Below are 21,739 nucleotides of genomic sequence, written 5' to 3' on the forward strand. Positions count from 1 at the left end.
TTTTATTGACACAAAGCTCTAAAGTGAGCCAAAAAGTTCCTTAGCCAAGAAAGAATTTAGCAACTTAAGCAAAACAAAAGCACACAGCCGACTCAAAACAACCTGTTTCACAGCCTGGACATGAAACCTCTCTGCTTCTGGGGGAGTCTCAAAGTCGGCAAATCTGCCAAATTCTGCTTTGAGTGTCGCATAATTACGATCTTCAAAATGTTTCCCTTCTTTAACTAAGTGGGCCAAAATTTATCATGAACCTTAAATATCTGCGGGCCAGATCCAAGTCTGCCAGGCTCTGGGTTCGGCCCGCGGGCCTTGAGTTTGAGACGTGTGTTTTAGAGGCAGGGGTTGAGCCGGTTTGTGTTTGTCTGCAGGAGGAGCTGATGAACAACACAGAGCTGGTGCAGAGCTACCGACAACAGATCAACAACACCGTCAACCAGTTCAACCTGCAGCTTTTCTGGAACATGTACAACAGGTGGAGAGATACAGCTTACTCCTGCATGACTTAAACTATGAATGCAGAAATGTGCCCGTAAATTAGTATTTTTACATTGTGTTATGTGCTAACTTTACTTAAGTGAAGGATCTGAATACTTCTTAACATTTATGATGTGTCTTTCAGCCGGAGGGACCTGGAGATGAATCGCAGTGGGACGGTGCTCAACGCCAAGACTCTGAAGTGAGTCTGCACACACAGTTTGATAATGTACATCATCCAGTTCATTTGACTCTAAGTATCCGCGACACCAAGATGCGTCAGAAGTGTCGGGAACACAGTAAGCTTAGGTTAGCTGTGTAGTCTGTTGTGTGATAAGTCGTGTAATAAGCGGGATAATGTAGAGTGAGCCTGTCATTATTGTGAATGGGAACCCGGGTAATGGTTCCCATACATACTGTGTAACCTGGATGAATAAACTCATTTGCAGAATCAGTATGTGACCAGATGGTTTAAGTCATTTATGAAGATGAAAACACAAACGGTAATTAATATAATATATGGTGGTTTTGGACTAAAGGATAAAACAAGCAAAGTTAGGGCGTCCCTATTTCCTTGTGGGCCCTAGTCTATATGCACAATGTTACAATTCCAAGACTGCTCTGGTCCCACTTTCGGCCAGATGTTTGTTACTTTCCCCTTTCTTTGTGTTGGAATTTTACTATTGACTAATTTGACTATGGTTACCTGGTCCTCAGATCTCTGCAGGGTAAATCCAGACAGCTAGCTAGACTATCTGTCCAATCTAAGGACTATGGTTCCCTGGTCCTCAGATCTCTGCAGGGTAAATCCAGACAGCTACTAACTATCTGTCCAATCTGAGGACTATGGTTCATTGCTCCCAGATCTCTGCAGGTAAATCCAGACAGCTAGCTAGACTATCTGTCCAATCTGAGGACATGGTTACCTGGTCCTCAGATCTCTGCAGGGTAAATCCAGACAGCTAGCTAGACTATCTGTCCAATCTGAGGACTATGTTACTGTCCTCAGATCTCTGCAGGTAATCCAGACAGCTAGCTAGACTATCTGTCCAAATAGGACTATGGTTACCTGGTCCTCAGATCTCTGCAGGGTAAATCCAGACAGCTAGCTAGACTATCTGTCCAATCTGAGGACTATGGTTACCTGGTCCTCAGGTCTCTGCAGGGTAAATCCAGACAGCTAGCTAGACTATCTGTCCAATCTGAGACTATGGTTACCTGGTCTCAGATCTCTGCAGGGTAAATCCAGACAGCTAGCTAGACTATCTATCCAATCTGAGTTTTCTGTTGACAACTAAAACTACTTCTGAACGTACACATGTGGCGTCCAGTGGCTTTCATGCACAGAACCTCGAGTGAAGGGTTATAGTCTTAATTAGCTTTGCAGCAACTCATTTGGCCGTGTCTTGAATGTAACAGATGTTCATTAGTAAAAATATGAAAATATGACCATGAGGCCGCCTCCAGCCACTTGACTTAGCAGTCTTAATGTTTCTGTAGGTGTCCTGCGATGCTGGTTGTGGGAGACAACGCCCCAGCGGAGGAGGGAGTGGTGAGTCCATCGTCTTTCTCCCTGCACAACTTTTCCAGACGCTCTAAAAAAAAACTCCCCAGCTGTCTTCCTTCTTTAACTTTCTCACTGAGCACTGAGATAACTTCTTCCTGTTTCCAAGAAATATTACAGTATTGGTGACCGCAAATAGTCAAATGATTTTGATTGATTTGACTGTCAGTCTCACAATGAAATCTTTGTAAAGTCCAGTTCAGACCAAAGTTTCTGGACAAGACTAGTTGAGTCTTTCAGCTACTTGCATCGCACCAGGTTCTGAAACCTGCCAGCTCGCACCAATGAGACGAGATGAGACGGTCTATCATCTTCAGAGCACTATGACTCTTTGGACTTCCGTCCTTACTTCCCACTTTCAGACTGGATATTTTATTTGTTATGTTTGACCGGTTCTGACCGCTGCAACTTTTCCCTGCGACACTTTAAATCAGTTCTGTCTTGTATCTCTGAAGCTTTTTGTAAATCTTACAGTGTGTAAAGAAACACAACCACTCCACTCAACTTTCAATTTCCATGACCCCTGACCGGCAGTGGCCCCCACCCACATGATTCAGCAGTCATTCAACAATAGACAAAACTAGATAATTCTGATGGGACTGTGAGAGTTCTTAGAGGGGGACAGCCCTAATCTCCACCTTCCTCCCTCTGTTCCTGCCATGTTAAGTGTTTTGTACTTGTACTCCAGTTAATGACTGTGTGCTGTTATTCAGTGGACCAGAAATAGGTCTGCCAGCAGGGACCTGGTTCACTCTCACTGCAACCCTTCTGCACCCCCAGGGACTCTGTGTGTCTCTCTGTCTGTCCATCCGTGTGTAATGCATGCCCTTCATACTATTTGTGTGTGTGTGCGTGTGCGTGTGTGTGTGTGTAAGCGTGTTTTACCCAGGAACCAGATGGCCTTGCTCCATCCCTGGGGTTTCCTAGCTTGAAGTGGCCCAGATATGTGTGCTTCTGCACCAGTTAGTCTGCCACATGTACAAATTGAAATCAAATTCCTCTGTCCGTCGGGGTATATGAAGAGAGGGGGGGAAGGGTTGTTATGAAACGGAGAAAGATGGAGAGATTGAAAGTGACAGAGGGATGGAGGGAGTATGAGGAAGCGAGAGATAAACAGGGTTTTGTTGTTGGATGTGGCAGATGGAGGTTATGTTTATATGTGTATGTGCTGATATGACCAGTTGAGACTGCTGGGATTGCTCCCACTTCAGCCACATTTCCAATCAAATTGCATTGCATTGAGTGTGAATCTGTGCACATCTGTCCACTGTAATTGTGTGTGTGTGTGTGTGTGTGTGTGTGTGTGTGTGTGTGTGTGTGTGTGTGTGTCTGTGTGTCTGTGTGTTTGTGTCTGTGTGTCTGTGTGTGTGTGTGTGCACTGCGGTTCTGCTCTCAGCCTGCCTGGGTGACTCATCGCTGCATCACACCGCAGTATCTGGGTCACTCTCACACACACACGTGCACACACACTCACACACGCACGCACGCACACACACACACACACACACACACACACACACACACACACACACACACACACACACACACAAACACACACAATATCATATAGGTGTCATATATGCACTATAAATACACTACATCCCCAGCTCCTCTTTGAGTCCTGATCATCTTTTATCTTTTTGGCTTATTAAGTTTAACCTGCTGTTTTTGTTCTTAAGGTGGAGTGCAATTCCAAACTGGACCCAACCAACACCACCTTCCTGAAGGTAGCCGTTTGTCTTCCTCTCACCTACAGCTACTCCATCATTAGATGAAAAAGTCTGTTTTGATGTGCAAGCACAAATTGAATTTAAATCAACCTTTTACATATGCAAAATAGTCCTAATTTACACAAAATATGACTCTAAACAAATGCTCAATTTTGCTCAACTGTGTTGTTGAGATGTTTGAGAAAGAAAAAGCTCACCTAACTTTGTTCTCATGGTAGATGGCTGACTCTGGTGGACTTCCCCAGCTCACACAGGTAACACTCAAACAACCTGCATAAGCCACAGGCAGCCGTGCAATCAAATGCAGACAGACCATGAATGCATCATCCACATATGACATTGATGGCTCCAAAATCAGGGAAATAAAAAAATGACGTGTTGTTTTCCAGCCCGGGAAGCTGACCGAAGCCTTCAAGTATTTCCTGCAGGGAATGGGCTACAGTAAGTATCCATACAATGAGACTGTTGTTAGTAAGTGATGGTACGTGTCCATTGACAAGCATTGTTTCCTATTTTATTGTCCATGTGGCAAAGCATTCTGGTAGCGTCGTAGCGAATTAAGTGGAGTTGCCCACTCCTCATTTGCATAAAGTAGCCTGGATCTGAACATTATGCAAATGAGGAGTAGGCAACTCCAATTAATTCTCTGTCAATCTTTTAAATTGACCATGGTCGATCTAAAGTGAACACAGGTTCAGCAACTGGATAGCTTATTTCTCACATTACAGGTTTTCAGGAACCCAGTGACAAAACTATTCTTGTAAAATATGCAACGGTTTCCAAACAAGCTGCCATGTTGGTCTGTTTTCTAATCTGGGAACAGAGAGCCCACGAGTGCAGGTGCAGCCATTGCGGTTGTAGGAAGGTGGAACCTATTTTTTTGCTTGTCAGTGGTCAGTAAAGAGAAACTGCGTCCGATGCTGGGAAGCTGGGCGATCCCTGCCATCGGAAAACACCACAGTGGCAGCCTGTTCTCATGAACCATGCAGTCAAACAGCTACAAAAACAGCTACAAAAGCAGCATTATAATTCATAATTATAATTATTCACCACTTTCGTGCACCACATTGACTGCTGCTGTATGAGAATGCAGCTGGCAGTGTAGAGAGGGCCTTTAATGCTGGGGAGCAGAGTTTGCTTCCTGGGGTAAATGCATGTTCCTTGGGAGTATTTTAATCCAATCTGCCATAATCCAACCTATCTTTTTCTTAAACTTAACTAGTCCTTTTGGTGTCTACACCTAACTTCTGTTGCCGCATAACGCTCACTCTCTGTCACCTTAACTTAACAGTAATGTCCGCCGCTTGCGATGCTCTGTACCCAGCTAAAAATCCACTATTCTCGGGTTACTGAACCACCGACTACTGATACAACGGAGCACAATGTGAAGCATCGTAGCCGTTGTTGCAGAGCTCTGTAGCAGCTGAACACGTCTGCTAACTGCAGCTGATGCCAGCGAACTGTGACGGAGGTCTCTAGCCAGCATCATAAAGCTCTGTTGCGGCTTAAACCGCGTCTTGGAGGTCGTAGCCAACCGGCGTCACGTGACCAGCCACGGGTCTCCTAGTTTTGTATGATATATGGTGTGCATATTGTACAATATCATTCATGAGAATGCGTTGACTGTGGACATGTACCATGAGAGTGGGATTTTATATGTTTGTGTCTTTGCAATCATTTCTAGTAACTATTTCAATGTCTGTGTTACCGTAGTGATGTGTGTGTGCTGTGATGTCATATGTGTCATGCAGAGGGACATGAGCTGTGTTAATCTTGCCCTCTGTCTCCCCCCCGCCCCGTTCTTTCAGTCGCTTATGTGAAGGATCGGAGGTTGAGTGGAGGGCCAGGTACTTCCTCCTCCCCCTTCATCCTCTGACCACTTATTGCTGCCCTGTGCAATTGGCATTGTGAAATTTATTTTAATTTCATTTGGTTATGAATACATTATTTTGGGCTGTTATAAAATTTTTACATTTGCTGTCATTTCTAATGGTTTGATTTTTTTTTATACCAAGGACATTTAACCCCCATCATTGTTTTATTACAAATATATTTTCCTCTCACGGAAAATGATACCGCCCTTACTTCCTCCCTCCACATCCCTTTGCCATTGCATCTCCAATACTACTCTTTGCATGGCCTTCAGCTAGCTTCGAGCACAGCCTTTTGGGCTAAGTTTGTAACAAACAATGTCTTCAAATCTACCTTACACAAGTAAAAGTTTAGGAGAATGTCCAACAGAATAGTAAATCTAGTTTCTGTCATCAAATGAGAACTTAAAGTAATTAAAACCATTAACTTCTGACTGAACAGGCTCAAAAACAATTGTCCTCAGGATCATGCGCATTCTGCTCGGCCTAAACCACGTAGCACAGTGCACAGCAGGAAACATTCAAAGTGTACTTTGAATGAGAGACTCAAAATTGTCCTCTAGGTCTCTGGGCTTTTGATGAAAACCATACAAAGACTCCACAGCCTTAATGAAAGCAGAGCTTTACACTTTTTCAAAAACCAAAAAGTCACCCAGCATCCTTTGGACTGATACAGCCTTCGTAAAGCTGAAGCCAGAGTTTTAAATTTTTCATGCTCAAACTCTTCGAGGTATCCGACGTTTTCTTGAGTCTGGGTGGAATACACTAAAACAAGCAAATCAAATTAATTCCAGGTTATCAGCTAATCAACATTAACATGGATCAAATTACTGTGTGATATGTGTGAGGAGTCATTTACTGTGAAGAATTATGCCTCAGCCATGCAGTTCCCCACAACTTCATTTTAGCCTCTTGCAGCTCTTTCATCAACTTTATTAACAGTATCAGAAAACGTTCTGGTACCCCCATACACTACCCGACAAGTGCCAAATAACAGATAAAGCAACGTATGTAACTACCTGGATAACACAGTTGCACATTCAGCAGCTTCAGAGCCTGATATTTTCTTTAGGAGTTGGTGGAGACCAAAACAGATCTAAAGGGAAAGTGAAAATGTGTCAGGTGGCCAGAAATATGACTCCAAATGAATGCTACATCAACTAAAACGGTACTCGGAGTGCGCATTCCTCCACCAAGGCCTACCCTAACTCACGCTGTTTATGCAGTGTAAATTTTCGAGTCAGGAACTCATTTTCCCGATTATTCCAACACCATGTGAAAGCAGCACAAACGTCATATCTTGGAATAGTAATGAATGTCAAAAATAATACGTGTATCCACTCCAAAATGTAATGGGTTCTTTCTTGACCCATGCTACACCGTTCCACCAAGTTTCATGATGATTGAGCTAGTAGTCTTTCCGTAATCCTACAGACAGACAGACAGACTGGCAGGCTGACAGACAGACAGACAGACAGGCAGGCAGGCAGACAGACAGACAGACAGACAGACAGGAACAGACAGGGACAGACAAGGCAGGCAGGCAGGCAGGACAGACAGAACAGACAGACGGCAGGCAGACAGACAGACAGACACGACAGGCAGGCAGACAGACAGACAGACAGACAGACAGCGGCAGGCAGGCAGAAGACAGACAGACAGACAGACGACAGACAGACAGGCAGCAGGAGACAGACAGACAGACAGACCGACAGGCAGGCAGACAAACAGACAGACGCAGGACAGGCAGACAGGCAGGCAGGCAGGCAGGCAGGCAGACAGAAGACAGACAGACAGACAGACAGGCAGGCAGACAGACAGACAGGCAGACAGGCAGACAGACAGGCAGGCAGGCAGACAGACAGACAGACAGACCGGCAGGCAGGAGACAGACAGACAGACAGACAGGCAGGCAGGCAGGCAGACAGGCAGAAGGCAGACAGGCAGAAGGCAGACGACAGACAGACAGACAGGCGACAGACCCAGACAGCAGACAGGCAGACAGACAGACAGACAGACAGACAGACAGACAGACAGGCAGACAGGCGGCAGACAGACAGACCGACAGACAGACAGGACAGGACAGGCAGGCAGGCAGGCAGGCAGGCAGACAGACAGACAGGCAGGAAGGCAGGCAGGCAGACAGCAGACAGACAGACAGGCAGACAGACAGACAGACAGACAGGCAGTGCAGGCAGGCAGACAGGCAGACAGGACAGACAGGCAGACGCAGGCAGACAGACAGACAGACAGACAGGCAGGCAGGCAGGCAGACAGACAGAACAGACAGACAGGACAGACAGGCAGGCACAGCAGGCAGACAGGCAGACAGACAGACAGGACAGACAGGCAGGCAGGCAGGCAGGACAGACAGACAGGACAGGCAGACAGGCAGACAGACAGGACAGACAGACAGACAGCAGGACAGGAGCAGGCAGGCAGGAGACAGACAGACAGACAGACAGGCAGGCAGGCAGCAGCAGCAGACAGACAGGACAGCAGACAGGCAGCGCAGGGCAGACAGGCACAGACAGACAGACAGACAGACAGGCAGGCAGGCAGGCAGGCAGACAGACAGACAGACAGACAGAGGACAGACAGACAGACAGACAGACAGACAGACAGACAGACAGGAACAGGCAGACAGGCAGGAGACAGGACAGACCAGACAGACAGCCCAGGCCCCCCCCCCCCCCCCCCCCCCCCCCCCCCCCCCCCCCCCCCCCCCCCCCCCCCCCCCCCCCCCCCCCCCCCCCCCCCCCCCCCCCCCCCCCCCCCCCCCCCCCCCCCCCCCCCCCCCCCCCGCCCCCCCCCCCCCCCCCCCCCCCCCCCCCCCCCGGCAGGCAAAGGGCGGCAGGAGGCAGGCAGGACAGACAGACAGGACAGAGACAGGCAGACAGGAAGGCAGCAGACAGACAGACAGACAGACAGGCAGACAGGCAGGACAGACCAGACAGGCCAGACAGGCAGACAGAGCGAGGAGACAGGACAGCAGACAGGCAGGACAGAGAGAGAGACAGAAGACAGACAGACAGAGACAGGAGGCAGGCAGGCAGGCATGCAGACAGCAGAAACGAGCAGGCAGGAACGGAGACAGACAGCAGGCAGACAGGGAAGGCAGGCAGACAGACAGACCAGGCGACGAAGCAGGGACAGGCAGAACAGACGAGAGACAGACAGACAGGCGCAGGCAGACAGGACAGAAAGGCGACAGACAGACAGACAGGCAGACAGACAGACAGAGAGACAGACAGACAGGCAGACAGGCAGACATATAGACAGACAGCTTGTGGCATGGTAACCATTTCAACTATAGAGCTTTTTTTTATTTATCACTGCCTTAAACCTACTGACTAAAATAATTATTTGATAATTACATCAATAATGTATTGTTTTATTGCATGAATCCTACAGATTTGTTTCGGAATTATTATACTTTTGTTAAACCTCAAGCTTAACATATTCAGAAACAGGACTGATAGATAGGGAATTACCCGTCTTGCTCTATATATAGAAAGAGTAATTCCCTAGCCCTGGAATCAGCAGTTGACAAAACAATCTAAATTCACTTGCAATTAATTTCTTGATTATTATTAATAACTACGCTGATTTCTTACAATTCCATAACAACAAACTTCATATAACTCAAAGTGCACAATGTCGACAATGTGTCTGTGCGTAGACACACTGATAGCTTTAAAGAGCCCCTATTATGATTTTCTGAATTTTTCTCATCTTTAAGTGTGTTATATAGTTTTATGTATATGTAATAAATGTATAAAGTAAAAATAAAAAAACATTTCCCTCCAAATGGAGCTTTCTCTCCCAAAGACAGCACTTTATCTCAACTGCCTAAACACACTCACCCACATTCCTGTTTGAAATACCTTAAACAGTGATGTCACTGATGGAGGAGGCCTGCCCAGGTTCTCCTCTGGCTGCCTATAGGTGCTGCCAAGGGCCTTGGATGAATTTGGTTTACCAAGCACAACAGAGTCTGGCCAGCTGACCTTTTTTAGTAGACCACAGGAGTACAAATAAGACTCTGAAAAAGAGTACAATAGGGGCTCTTTAATGAACAAACCTAACCATTCAGGGCTGTTGTGTCTCACCCGCAAAAGATATTCTTTAGTTGTCCACATTAGCATGTACTCCCAACATCTCCACAATGTCAAATGATCACACGCTTTTTTTTACAAAATGTAATGCTGAATTCTGATGTGTTTCCACCCCTCCCTGTCCCAGTGCCCTCCGCTAGTATGACCCGCCTGGCTCGTTCCAGGACGGCCTCCCTGACCAGCGCCAGCTCCATCGACGGGTCCCGCTCTCGGGCCTGCACCCATTCCGACAGCACCGAGGGAGTCGGCCCGGTCACCCACACCATGGAGGTGTCCTGCTGAGGAGTCGGCCAGCCATAGAAAGAGGGACGGGGTGGAGGGATGGAGAGGGAAAGAGCAAGACAGAAGGACGATGGCCAAGAAACGAAGGGGGAGGGATATGAGGAAAATGTAAAGGATAGAAGGTGTGACTAATGCTGTAGAGGCATTTTTGATCAGTGCCTAACGCCCATGCATAATTTGAGACAACACTACCCTGTTGAAATGTACACACTACACAAGTAAATACAAAGTGTACTCATGGGAGTATCCGATTTGAGACACACCTTAACTCTTCGTAGTCAGACATGGTAGATTGTAGAGCGAGACAGCAACAGGAAGGAAAGTTCATGAACAAGGTGGAGAAAGCTCTCTCTTTGCTTCATCTATTTCCTCCGGATCCCTTTGTCTGCCGTCTTCTCCCTCCTCCACTGTAAAATAACATACGTGTTGCTACTAAGACCCCCGACCACACCTTCAAATATCCAACTTCACCCCCCCCTCGCCCAGCACTTAAATGATTTAACTGTTTTTGTTCTTGCAGTGTTATTCTTGTGTTTGCTGTCTCCTCTTTCTTTGCCTGCACCCCCACCACCCACACCTCCACAGAAAAGGACGTAATGCTGTCAAGACAGCCATGTGTGATATGAGTTGCTGTTAATAATGTAATTTGGTCAGAGAAGGTGAACGTGTGGGCAAGGAAAACACAACATTTAGGTGGTACCTTTATGAAACAGTGTTATACATCAGTATTTTTGAAAGCAGTTTATTATTTTGAGTATCTCTCTCACTGCTGTTTCTAAGAGATGGTTTCTTCTCTCTGTGAGTGACTGGTGAGGGTCAGAGGGCGTGTCCAGAATTTGACAGACAACAGAGCACAGCCCATCGTAGCCGAGTGCAGCTGTAGTGCTTAGAGAGGATTTGTTAGCTTTTTTATTCTAAGAGCATAGCTAGCTATACTACGCTACACTGATTTAAAGCTGCACTTGGTGAGATTTTATGTCAAACCTGTAAACTACACTTTGAATGCAAAAAAAGTGATATCATCTGCATACATGCGTTTCAGGCCGCAAGTCATTAATGATCAGAGACCTAGCCACTACACCACCAGGGAGCTTAGCTGGCACAAATGTGCACCACCATCCATTTTAATTGCTTTTACCATGCTAATGTGTACGTGATATGGCCAAAGTATAACCAGAGCAGGTTGACAATCTGTCATTTGTGAGCCACTAGAGTCCGTGTAAAGTTTACTATAAAAAAGCATAAAATGATTTAAATAAATATATCATCCAATGTAGCATATGTAGCTAAGTACTTTAAGTTACTACAAACCACTTGAACAGCAAACAAGTCAGAGGTGGAATAGAACTTTAGTCTTTAGTCAATCCCGCGTTACTTAAAATCACTTTTTTTGAATAATTGACAACATCTTACAAAGAACTTACAGAAAAGACTATGAAAAAAGGCACCATGAGATGAAGGGTTTATTGTACAATGTGTGTTAATAGCATTGAAACTGTGAATGATAGTTGACCTAATAGAGGGATATTATTGGATCTGCACAAGCTGTGCAAGATTGTCCTGTTCACACTAATCAGGACACTACATGATTATTGTCTTTGTTATATCACTTCTCTGCCGTGGAGAAAAAAAGAATCAAATTAAACTGTCTCATAAGAGGGACTCATCCATAGACAGGTCTATTCCATTAGGGTTGATTCTTCATAGAGCGTCACAGAGACAGACAGTTTTATTGATTACTGAAGTTCAAATCTTCCCTTATTACTGCCATTTGGAGCCACATTACTGCAATGTTGCTGAGTGTGGCTTTAAGCTGTGTGCCATCTCACATTTTGTAGCCAGTCCACTGCATGAATTAGGCTAGATTAAGTATTTATTAACACGTATATGCATGTGAACATGAATGTTATCTTAGGGCATTCTAGCCTCTGAGTAGTATCTAGTATTAGTACCTTACATGTGGCTAGTTATATAGAGCCATGGATGTGACCGCCATCATCAGTCTGTAACTGTAGTGCATGGACCCGGTTCTGGGCATACTGGGCTCTCCAACATGACAATCACACTCTGACCAAACCAGACCAAGATGGCCCGACTAGCTCTCTTTGCAAGTCACCACCAAAGAACTTGCAGCACCTTACCTTACAGCGCCTAGCCTCTATCTGTGGATATACCAAAGCTACCCACCCCCCCATACACACACACACACACACACACACACACACACACAAAAGTATCCACAACCACAAACAAATTTTCATCTTCTCAAATGAAACCTGCGTAGGCTGTAAGGGAACTAAGCCAAAGGAAAGACATTAATACACAAAATTCACACACAAGAAGGAATCCATTGCTATGTCAACCTGTTCTCACTCCCGACTTGGTCTGTGGCCATTAGCGTCAGAGGCACCCTTTAGTGTCTGAATAGGGTGTAGCAGTGCTGTGAAAGGATGTAGTATGAAGAGGAACAAGTGTAGTATGAAAGACCTAAAATCCGCTAGGGAGGTTGGTTGGAAAGTGAATGGGTCGTACAACACAGGACTTTCACCCAGGAGACTGGATTTCATGTCTCGTTCTCATCCCGCGTTTCAATGAAATGTACTTTTTGTAAACCCACCCACGACCTTTTCCAAAAACCTAACTGTCCCGTAACGGTGCCGCATGTAAATTAATAGAACCTCCCAACTCAGAGCGTCAAAAAGTGACGCCAATAGTACCGACCAAGCGTGTCTAAATAAGATACTTCTGCATCAATAACAAACGCCAAAGACACCTGACCAAGCATCGCTTTTTGACGCAGTGGGAGTGAGAATGTGTTGGTCACTCAAACCACGATCTTTCCCTACCACTCACTGAAATATTATACCAAAGGGTTCCTGTCCCAAGAATGTCAAAAAGTGGTCCATCAAGGGGTCCTGACTAAGCAACAGTATTTGACAAAGTGCGAGTGGGAATGTGTTAGCTGTGTGGTCAGTGTGTGTTTTGATGTAATTTGTAACCATAATAGCCATAATATTAACTGTAATCACCAGTAGAGTACACATATATATAAGTATCTTTTAGCATAGTGAAGCTGTGTGCTGTTGTCTGCTGTAATACTGGAACACCTTGTCAGTAGTCATCAGAGATGGGGTCCCCTGGTTTTTTGGCTTAGTAATGTACAGTATTTGTGTAACATAAGCACCTTCTTCTGTTTCCACTGTCACAAAAAACCTTTGGTCTCCAGTCAGAAGGGGCCGTAGCTTCCAATCGCTGAGGTGTGCACTTTCCTGAGGTGGCCTGTAAGGGGTGGGGCTTTTTTGGAGCCATTTGGGCGCCAAGTTTGGAATGTAGGGCAACCCCCAGCCAACTTAAAAAAAATATACCCCCATCCCCCTAAAAAATCACAAGGTGCCCCGGCTCTCACAGGCAAACCCAGTTGCAACCTAAAGGGCTATCAGCTGAAGTCACTTTTTAAAATGTTGGTAGTGTTAGTACTGTTTTTGAGCACCAGGGGGCCCTAGTGATCAGCAGATGGATTTTTTTTTCAAGCAAAGAAGAAGATAAGGGATTATTACCAAAACAGATGAGAGAGATTCTGACCTGTAAAATAGTGAATGACTGAATGAATAAATATTACAGGAAAAAGAATGTGATTTTAATGAAGCTGGAGGAATTATTATGAAATTGTTTGAACGATACAACAAATGTAATGGTTTTGAAACAAAAAGAAGAGGAGAGATTATTAGAAGATATTAGACAGTCAGATCAAACACATCAGTAACTCCTCGGTTGGATTTCATGAACACAGAAGTTTGCGTGTAGCGGAGTATAAGATCATCTTTTAGTGTTTTCCCTCTGCACTAAGCTATTTTCTGCCACCTAAACTTTGATTTCCTCCTACACGACTTCTACCCAAACTGCCCATTGGGGCTCCTGAATGTATTTTGTCCTTTTTTGAAGTGATGTACAGTATTGTCAACCTACGCCTCTCATACGGTTTGCACTTCTATCCCTGCTCCACATCTTTAACATGTAACCCTGTACATGAAAACCCAGTTCCTCCCTGCTCCCTCGAGGTCTATAAATAGTGAAGTTCAGTAGTGATTTATGAAATCGACAGCTCCTGTAAGCTGGCACTCGATCAGTTAAAGTAGACCTTGTTCCTCCTTGCACTTGTAGATACTTTTTATTTATAGAGAAACGAACACTCTAACACTACGGTATTGTGAAGAAAATTTCAACATATTTCTGTTCCTCTTTCCTTCTCTTTTTTATAGGCAACAATAGGGTGTAACCTCATCTTGGTATGATGATATTGGTTCTTGTGTACTTCTACTTTTCTTCTTCCTATACTGCCATTATGAATGATTTGTATTGAGCAATAACTTCTTTTTTTCTCCTTTGGTTGTTTCGTGTTGTGGGAGTCTTCCCTATATGAGCTTGTTTCCATCCACAACAGTAGAAAGACTCTTACCTAATTTGCTGTCATTCCGATGTGTAATGTAAAGTTTCAATATATAAAAAGTAAGCTGTTTCTCTCCATGTGCTGATCAAGTAACAAGTTAGAAATAAAGACTTTATGTCAGACATTTGTGGAATCAGGTTTCTGATCATTTTCAGTTTGTTTTCCATATATGAGGAGCAGCTCTCACTTCCCTTTGCACATCTCTCACCATCAAATTTATAACAACAATTTTTTGCAGGCCTTTACTAAGGAGTCACCTTTATTTATTTGTGCTGATCACTATTACTGCAGCAATTCTTTAGATACAGGCTTTAATAGAAAACGTCAGCATATCCGTTTCGGTTAAACAAAACCTTATAGGAGACCATGTAGGAGTCACAGTAGGCGTGCAGCATCTGGTCCACAGGGCTGTAGTTGAGGGCATAAATGTTGGGAGACATCTTTTTGATGAAGATGCCAATGTCGAACCTCTGCTCTCCTGTCGTGGTGTCAAATGAATAGAAGATCTCCTCCAGGTCCTTGTTGATGTAGCGTGTGGCATAGAGCACGCCGCAGGCCATGAAGGTGTTGGTCACCCCCTGCTTGTAGACCGAGGTGTGCCAAGTCTGGCCGAGCCTCATTGGTTCACCCTCTTCCACCTTGGATAGCACCAGGTTGCCAAAGTCCTGGGTGGTGGTGTAGATCACCCAGACGCCCGACTCATCTGTCGCCAGGTCCAGGTCGGTGAAGGGGTAGCATTCCTCCAGATGGCAGAAGTTACCTTTTGAGTTAAACCTGAAACAAACAGGAGACACAGCTGATTTTCATTTGGAAAACAATAAATCAGTAGCTTTCCTTGGACTCATTATGTTATGCTTGTACCTTCATAAGTATAATATTTTTTAGGTAAAATGATGTCACCCATTGGTTTGTGGACTGCCTTTATGAAACTTAGAGTTTTGGCTGTCCATCTTGGTATTTTGGAGCCAGTAGTGATCATGTTTGGACAAGACAGCTGGGGTGGATGAAACGGCGAAGCCAGTGACCTTTATGGTTATAATGCGTTACTACAGAACCCATGCAACTTCTAAGCAAGACCCGGCCTTCAATAGAATCCACATGCTGCTATTGGCCAGACATCCATGTTTAGGCAGGGTAACAGAACCCGCTTTGTTCCAGGTCCTATCCCATGACCAATTTGCTATCCTAACCTTTCACAGTCTTGTTTTGTTGTCCTACAAATCTACAGAATTCAAAATTGTCATGCAAACGTGAAATATTTCATGACTATTGCCGTTTTTTTTTTAGAAACAAGACATTTATTCTGGCGTCCGCAACACACATTTAAATAATTATCTCAAAGACAAAGCAGTGAACCTGGTGCCTTTGGGTAGTTGTAGTGTGGTGACAGTTTTGCTGGTCAGGTTGAATCGGCAGACAGAATCCAGGTTGTAACAGTTGTAGTACAACTCCCCTCCATATAGCACAACATTCGGCCCCTGGATGGTGTTGGTTGTGGGGTTAGAGGGGCTGATCAGGACGTTACCTGGTGGAACAAGAGGAATGAGCTGAAGGGGAAGGAGCAATGCAGTCATTAGTGAGTTTATTGTTATAAAATTGTTAAATATTAAAGAAAGCAATGCAACTTATCTGTGCCCTACTCTTTTAAAGGATAAGTATATAGTTGTCTTACTATCAATAAATCATACAAAGACCCAAATCTACAGAGAATGTACTCCACTAAGTATTGAAAACAAACACTGAGTGACATGTTCCATTATTACCATGAACACACACACACTGTAGATTATTTTGACTCAATCCCACACACACCGTCCACTAATGCACCAAACGTGGATTATTAATTATTTTCAGCAGTGAATTACACCCTGAAAATAATACCCAACAAACCTCCTATTTCCTCCTTGCTAATAATTACAGTGTTCAGCTGTTTAAGGAAATAGTTTAGTTAAAGTATAGTCTAATATGTAACTAATATGTGGGCGGCTGTGGCTCAGTGGTAGAGCGGTTGCCTGCCAATCGGAAGGTTGGTGGTTTGATCCCCGCCCCTGCAGTCATTGTCGAAGTGTCCTTGGGCAAGACACTGAACCCCGAGTTGCCCCCGGTGCTGCGCATCGGAGTGTGAATGTGTATCTGATGAGCAGGTGGCACCTTGTACGGCAGCCCCGGCCACAGTGTATGAATGTGTGTGAATGGTGAATGTTTCCTGTAGATGTAAAAGCGCTTTGAGCAGTTGTTAAGACTGGAAAAGCGATATATAAATACAGCACATTTAATATACAGGACAAATATGCATATGTGCAGTAACTGAAATGGGCCAGTAATCACCATTACAAACCGGCACTTCTGATTTTTGTCCACATGAGTACATGAGTATTATTAGTAGGCTGATATTCATACCATAATAGGCTATATACCATGATTTGCCAAGCAATTGTATGTAAAATCAGCAATTCAGCACCCCATATAGGTCACATGGAATTCAAATTTGTTTCATAACCATATTTTCAGATCCTACAATGACAGTCTAATCAGGCTCATTACAGCAAGTCGTCTGCTAGTCAACTATTTGGGTTCATCCCTGCAAGATATAACTATATCACACATGTGTGAGACATATAAGACACCTGCGACTGAACCTTTTTCTTGTCCAATTTAGACACTGAGTGTATACACAGACAGACTGGAGACAGACTGTCTTCTTTTTACATGTAAACAATCAGTAACTCACACATTGCAGTGGGGATTTTTGAAATTTTTGGAAAACATCCAAGGCCAATTAGCTGCATTCATCAAAACATTTCATCACTCAAGTGTTCATTTCCCCAGAGCTTTGTGCACATTAATCAAACAAATAGAAAATCAGCCTCCCCATCAACCCTTTTTATTTTAACATGGTCCCAGTAATTGCCAGTAGGGCTTTAACCCTCTGAGGTCTAAGGTAATCTTCACATATCTTCTTACATTTACTTTTTTAAGGTATTTGCATTGAACTAATGGCCATGTGTTTCATCTCAAGATGTTCAGAACAAACTCAGCTTTTGGTTTAGTCACGCCCACTTTTTTTCTAGAACAATGTGTAAAGAAATAGTTTGGTGCTAAAGCTGAAACAAATCTCTTTTCTAAAACATGAAGTGTTGTACGAATTGTTTCAGTGCTTGAAATGAGTTTACCGAAGTCTTGTCATATATTATTAAAATAGTAAAGAAAAAGACAATTGTTCATTACCTGGGGTGCTCACCCCAACAATGAGAGCGCTCAGGCTGGAGTAGAGACGGACATAGTTGGCGAATCTGTTGCTGGCGGTCAACATAACCAGCCAATACCAGCTCTCCTTCCCCGCGTCTGGTTTGGGATCCTGACCCCAGGCTCCATACTTGTGGGAGCCAGGGTACTCGCCTGCTGTGTACACCCTTGGCCCTGTTATGTTCAGAAGTTCACCGTGGGGGCAGTTCCCTTAGGGGAAAATATTAAAAAGAAAATGTCAAGGAAAGAAATTGTACAAAATAATTACAGCTGGTTGAGCATTGATAATCACTTCCACTAATTGCCGACACAGTAGACAGAGAATCAGAACGGCCCTTTGAAAGTGGGTGTCATCTTGCTGGAGGTTAAGGACAGGACAGACCATTTCTAATTTGGCTCAGGTACAATATCAAGCAACATATTAGGAACACAAATTAGATCAGGAAGCCCAGTCAGTTTCTGTGGGTGAACGGTCATATCAAGAGTAAACTATACCGAAAAAGGTAAATACTAGAAATGGACATGTTTTTCCAACCAGAGGAGTCGCCCCCTTCTGGAAATCAGATAGAATGCAGGTTTACGGCACTTTGGCATTGGCTTTACATTTTAAACCAAGAAGTTGCCACTTGGTGGATTCCTATTTTCATATTCTTATTTTCTTGCTCTTACAAAAGTACAGAATCAAACATTCATGCAAACATGGAAGATTTCATGACTTGTTGACTGTTAGTTTTTGTAGAAAGAAGATATTTCTTCTGACATCATCAACCCATAGTCAAATAATTATCTCAACGTTCATGAACAGTGAATGCTGGAAACACCGCTGACAGACTCAGATTATTATTTTGACCACATTATGGGATGGATCCCTACAGAGATAGACCTTTTAAACACTTCTTTGAGACCTTTCTGTTTGAGGAGAAACAGCTCTGAGGTCACTTCAGGTCGCTAAACCCACCAGACTCCATCTAAGAAATCAGTACTTTTAACGTGTTTAGAGCCAACATATTTTCACACATAAGTCGGTAAAATATGTGTTTATTTCAACCAAAACTACAGTTGTAATCCTTGTGAAAGTGGAACAAAACGTCTTTTCATAGTTTTATTTTGTGTCTGTTGACTTTGAATGAAGTGTATTTTATGATGCATGTAATTTCATGGATGTTTTTATGTTCTAAAAAAATGATCTCACTTTAACAGAAACGTCGACCTCCGTAGAAACCTTTTCCATAATGTCATCAGACACTTAAATACAAATACAAGCCGGACAGTTGCCCCATTAACTTCCATTGGAGCTTGTTTCTCCACTGCAGACTGCAGAGACCTCTCTTAATACTGGACCAATGTTACAGACTGTTGTTCTCATCAGTCACTTAGACACAGAACATGGGAACATAGGGTCTGGGTTGAAAAAAATGGAATTCACCCTTGAATGGTCACATCATGAGTGAACTATACCGCTGCACAATAGGGGTGGGAATCACCAGAGGCCTCCCGATACGATATCATCATGATATTTATGACATGATACTATATTCTGCAATATATTGCAATTTATTACCTTTTTCCCAACTTCAAAATTTTCCAAATTTCACATTATGTCCCCAAAAGGAAACTGTCAAGATCTTTTTGATCTAAAAAGATGATTTTTTCTGTTTTATTGTTGAAAAATGGGAATGTCAAGCCGACCGACGGACCAACACATATATAATAATACATTGATACTTGGCGTCTGTGTATCAATACAGAAACAGATTTTTTTTGCCAGACCTACTACCCAGTCATATTTCATCTGGTGGCCAGTGGAAGTGAAAGAGAGGTCAACTAAAGTCTCCCAACAGGCTACATGTAGTACCTTGTGGAGGCTTGGTGGGTTGGGGGGTGGTGTGAAGTCCATTGTTGCACTGGTCCAGTTCTTGCTTCAGATGCCTGTTGGCTCGTTGGGTCTTCACAACCTGCATGGTGTCGTACGTCTCCAGCTCCTGCATCTCTGCTTTCAGTTCCTCTAACTGAGAAGCAGAACAGACGTCACAATATTTGTTTGGATTATTAATTTCTTTTTGTACAGACATGAATTCCCTTGAATGCAGCTGTCATTAGGGACACTGGACTGGCTTATGCATTGGTAAAGATTACGGGTGGGAGAAAACAATCTCAATTTATTGTGAATTTTTTCAGCAACGGTACCGTTGACAGCGACTAAATCTTGTATTTCTTCTGACTGAAAGCAGAACCTTTTAAGGATAAGTTGTCTCGATGGGGCCCCCTGTGTGACTCTACCTGTTTACCAGTGTCAGCAGTTAGGTGCTGGTGTGCCAGGGTGGTGCTGTTGAGCCTGTCCATGAACTGCTCGATCTCCCTCAGTTCGTTCTCTATCACCTGCAGGCTGACGACCGCGTAGAGGTCTCCGTCGTCTTCCTTCTCCAGCGTGGACACGTCCTCCTTCAGCTGGGGGAGACGCCGCTCCAAACCCAGCAGCAGACTCTCCAGCTCCAGAGTCTGAACACAGAGCAGATCAACAGGGGGCTCACTCAGGACTCCAGCAGCAGGAGGGCAACATTATTAATATTCAGTGGTGGGAGAAGTATTCAGATCTTGAATGAGTCTGTTTCATTCACATATTGATTGAATGTAAACAGCTAACACTCAGAGAACCAGGCTGGTTTTACCTTCTACTACTTACTTACTACTTACCTTCTGTGGGGTGATGTCGCTGTTGCATTTTAGTGCGTTGGTCTCCACTGAGCCCAGTTTGCCATGAGGGAATGCCCTCTCTGAATTAGTCAGCTCACATGTACACTGGGACGGTGCCTGAAATCAAGAATATTAAACGGTAGTTGTTTTTTTGCCACTGTTGAACTGAGCTCCAAAAATGTTCTGGGGAGAAGAGGCCGACTGAAACAAGCAGTCAAGATGAGGAGGATTCAAAGAAAATGTACAAGAAGACGTTTTAATACCAACGGAAAGATTCATGAGCTGATGTACAAACACATTCTCTCTCCCATCGCATGATAAAGCGAGGCTTGGTCAGGTGGCGTTTGTTATTGGCCCTAAAAGTCTTTGTTAGTGTCATATTTTAGTCATATTTAGAGCATATTTAGAGCATATTTAGACCATATTAAGACCATATTTAGACCATATTTAGACGTGCTTGATTGGGACCCTTGGCGTCACTATCTGACTCTCTGTTGGCCAAAACAGAAATGGGCAGTGTGCGATTATCTGTAATCAAATATAAAAAGACATAGGAATCAATATTTTCCTAGTATTTTATAGCGCTGTAACAGATTTAGTTGTACAATTGATTGTCTCAAAAATAATCGCAATAAAATTGTTTCTTTTAGTCAGATTTAAAAACATTAATTCATTTATTACATTTTTAAACAAATGAAAGTTTAGAGTGAATCCCAGGTTACGTCTTTTGATTACATATCACTGTCATATGACCCAGATAATGTGATGACACATGCCTATAAAATAAACAACACGTCTTTATGGTCATGAAAAAATGTTTTTAAACCCCTTTTGTAGTTTTTGTTGCTATGAACATGTATAGGGTCAAGTGCCAACAACTAACAATTGAAATAATAATACAAATATATAGTCCGACCAATAATCACTTAAATTATAACAAATTGACATATCTGAACAAGATCAACAGTTACCAGTTATACGCCTTAAAACCTTGGCTCATGCTAATGTTGTTGCAGTTTAACAAAGAAACTGCCATTATGTAAAAAGAGGGAAAATGTATTATTAATTGATTATGAAATGATAATAACAGGCTTAGTGTTTTCTTACCTGTTGGCTGAGGGTGAACAGAGCACACAGTGGAACGATTACATGCAGCTTCATGGCAGAGCAGAGCTGAACCAAACCGTCCCTGAACACACCGTGAGGATGACTGTCTGACTGCAGCTTCTCACTTGTGAACACTCCCAAATATCTCTGTGTGTGAATGTGTGAGTGTGTGTGTGTGTGTGTGTGTGTGTGTGTGTGCGTGTGCG

The 21,739-nt window shown here is 43.8% G+C and overlaps 2 protein-coding genes across 10 annotated transcripts in view; one reads left to right on the forward strand and one right to left on the reverse strand.

Moving 5' to 3' along the window:
* Positions 1–14,610, forward strand: part of LOC116693423 (protein NDRG4) — a 79,331-nt gene extending 64,721 nt beyond the window's left edge. For 7 of the 9 annotated variants that reach the window (XM_032522401.1, XM_032522402.1, XM_032522404.1 and 4 more), the window contains 8 exons: positions 369–472; positions 620–676; positions 1,975–2,026; positions 3,718–3,765; positions 3,987–4,022; positions 4,158–4,209; positions 5,577–5,615; positions 9,885–14,610. In XM_032522401.1, coding sequence (XP_032378292.1) covers positions 369–472; positions 620–676; positions 1,975–2,026; positions 3,718–3,765; positions 3,987–4,022; positions 4,158–4,209; positions 5,577–5,615; positions 9,885–10,039 — 543 coding nt within the window. In that variant the 3' untranslated portion in view covers positions 10,040–14,610. The remainder of the gene's footprint in view (positions 1–368; positions 473–619; positions 677–1,974; positions 2,027–3,717; positions 3,766–3,986; positions 4,023–4,157; positions 4,210–5,576; positions 5,616–9,884) is intronic. The other 2 variants (XM_032522400.1, XM_032522406.1) reach the window with 1 other exon arrangement.
* On the reverse strand, positions 13,972–21,692 carry LOC116693422 (olfactomedin-4-like). Its single transcript, XM_032522397.1, has 7 exons — positions 21,534–21,692; positions 20,427–20,543; positions 20,013–20,231; positions 19,588–19,741; positions 17,715–17,942; positions 15,843–16,011; positions 13,972–15,260 (listed from the first exon to the last, which is right to left on the reverse strand). The coding sequence occupies exons 1-7, from the start codon at positions 21,585–21,587 to the stop codon at positions 14,798–14,800; spliced, it is 1,404 nt and encodes a 467-aa protein (XP_032378288.1). The 5' UTR covers positions 21,588–21,692; the 3' UTR covers positions 13,972–14,797.
* Between the last annotated feature and the right edge of the window lie 47 nt (positions 21,693–21,739).

Source organism: Etheostoma spectabile, chromosome 8, assembly GCF_008692095.1.
Source record: "Etheostoma spectabile isolate EspeVRDwgs_2016 chromosome 8, UIUC_Espe_1.0, whole genome shotgun sequence".
NCBI classification, from domain to species: domain Eukaryota; kingdom Metazoa; phylum Chordata; class Actinopteri; order Perciformes; family Percidae; genus Etheostoma; species Etheostoma spectabile.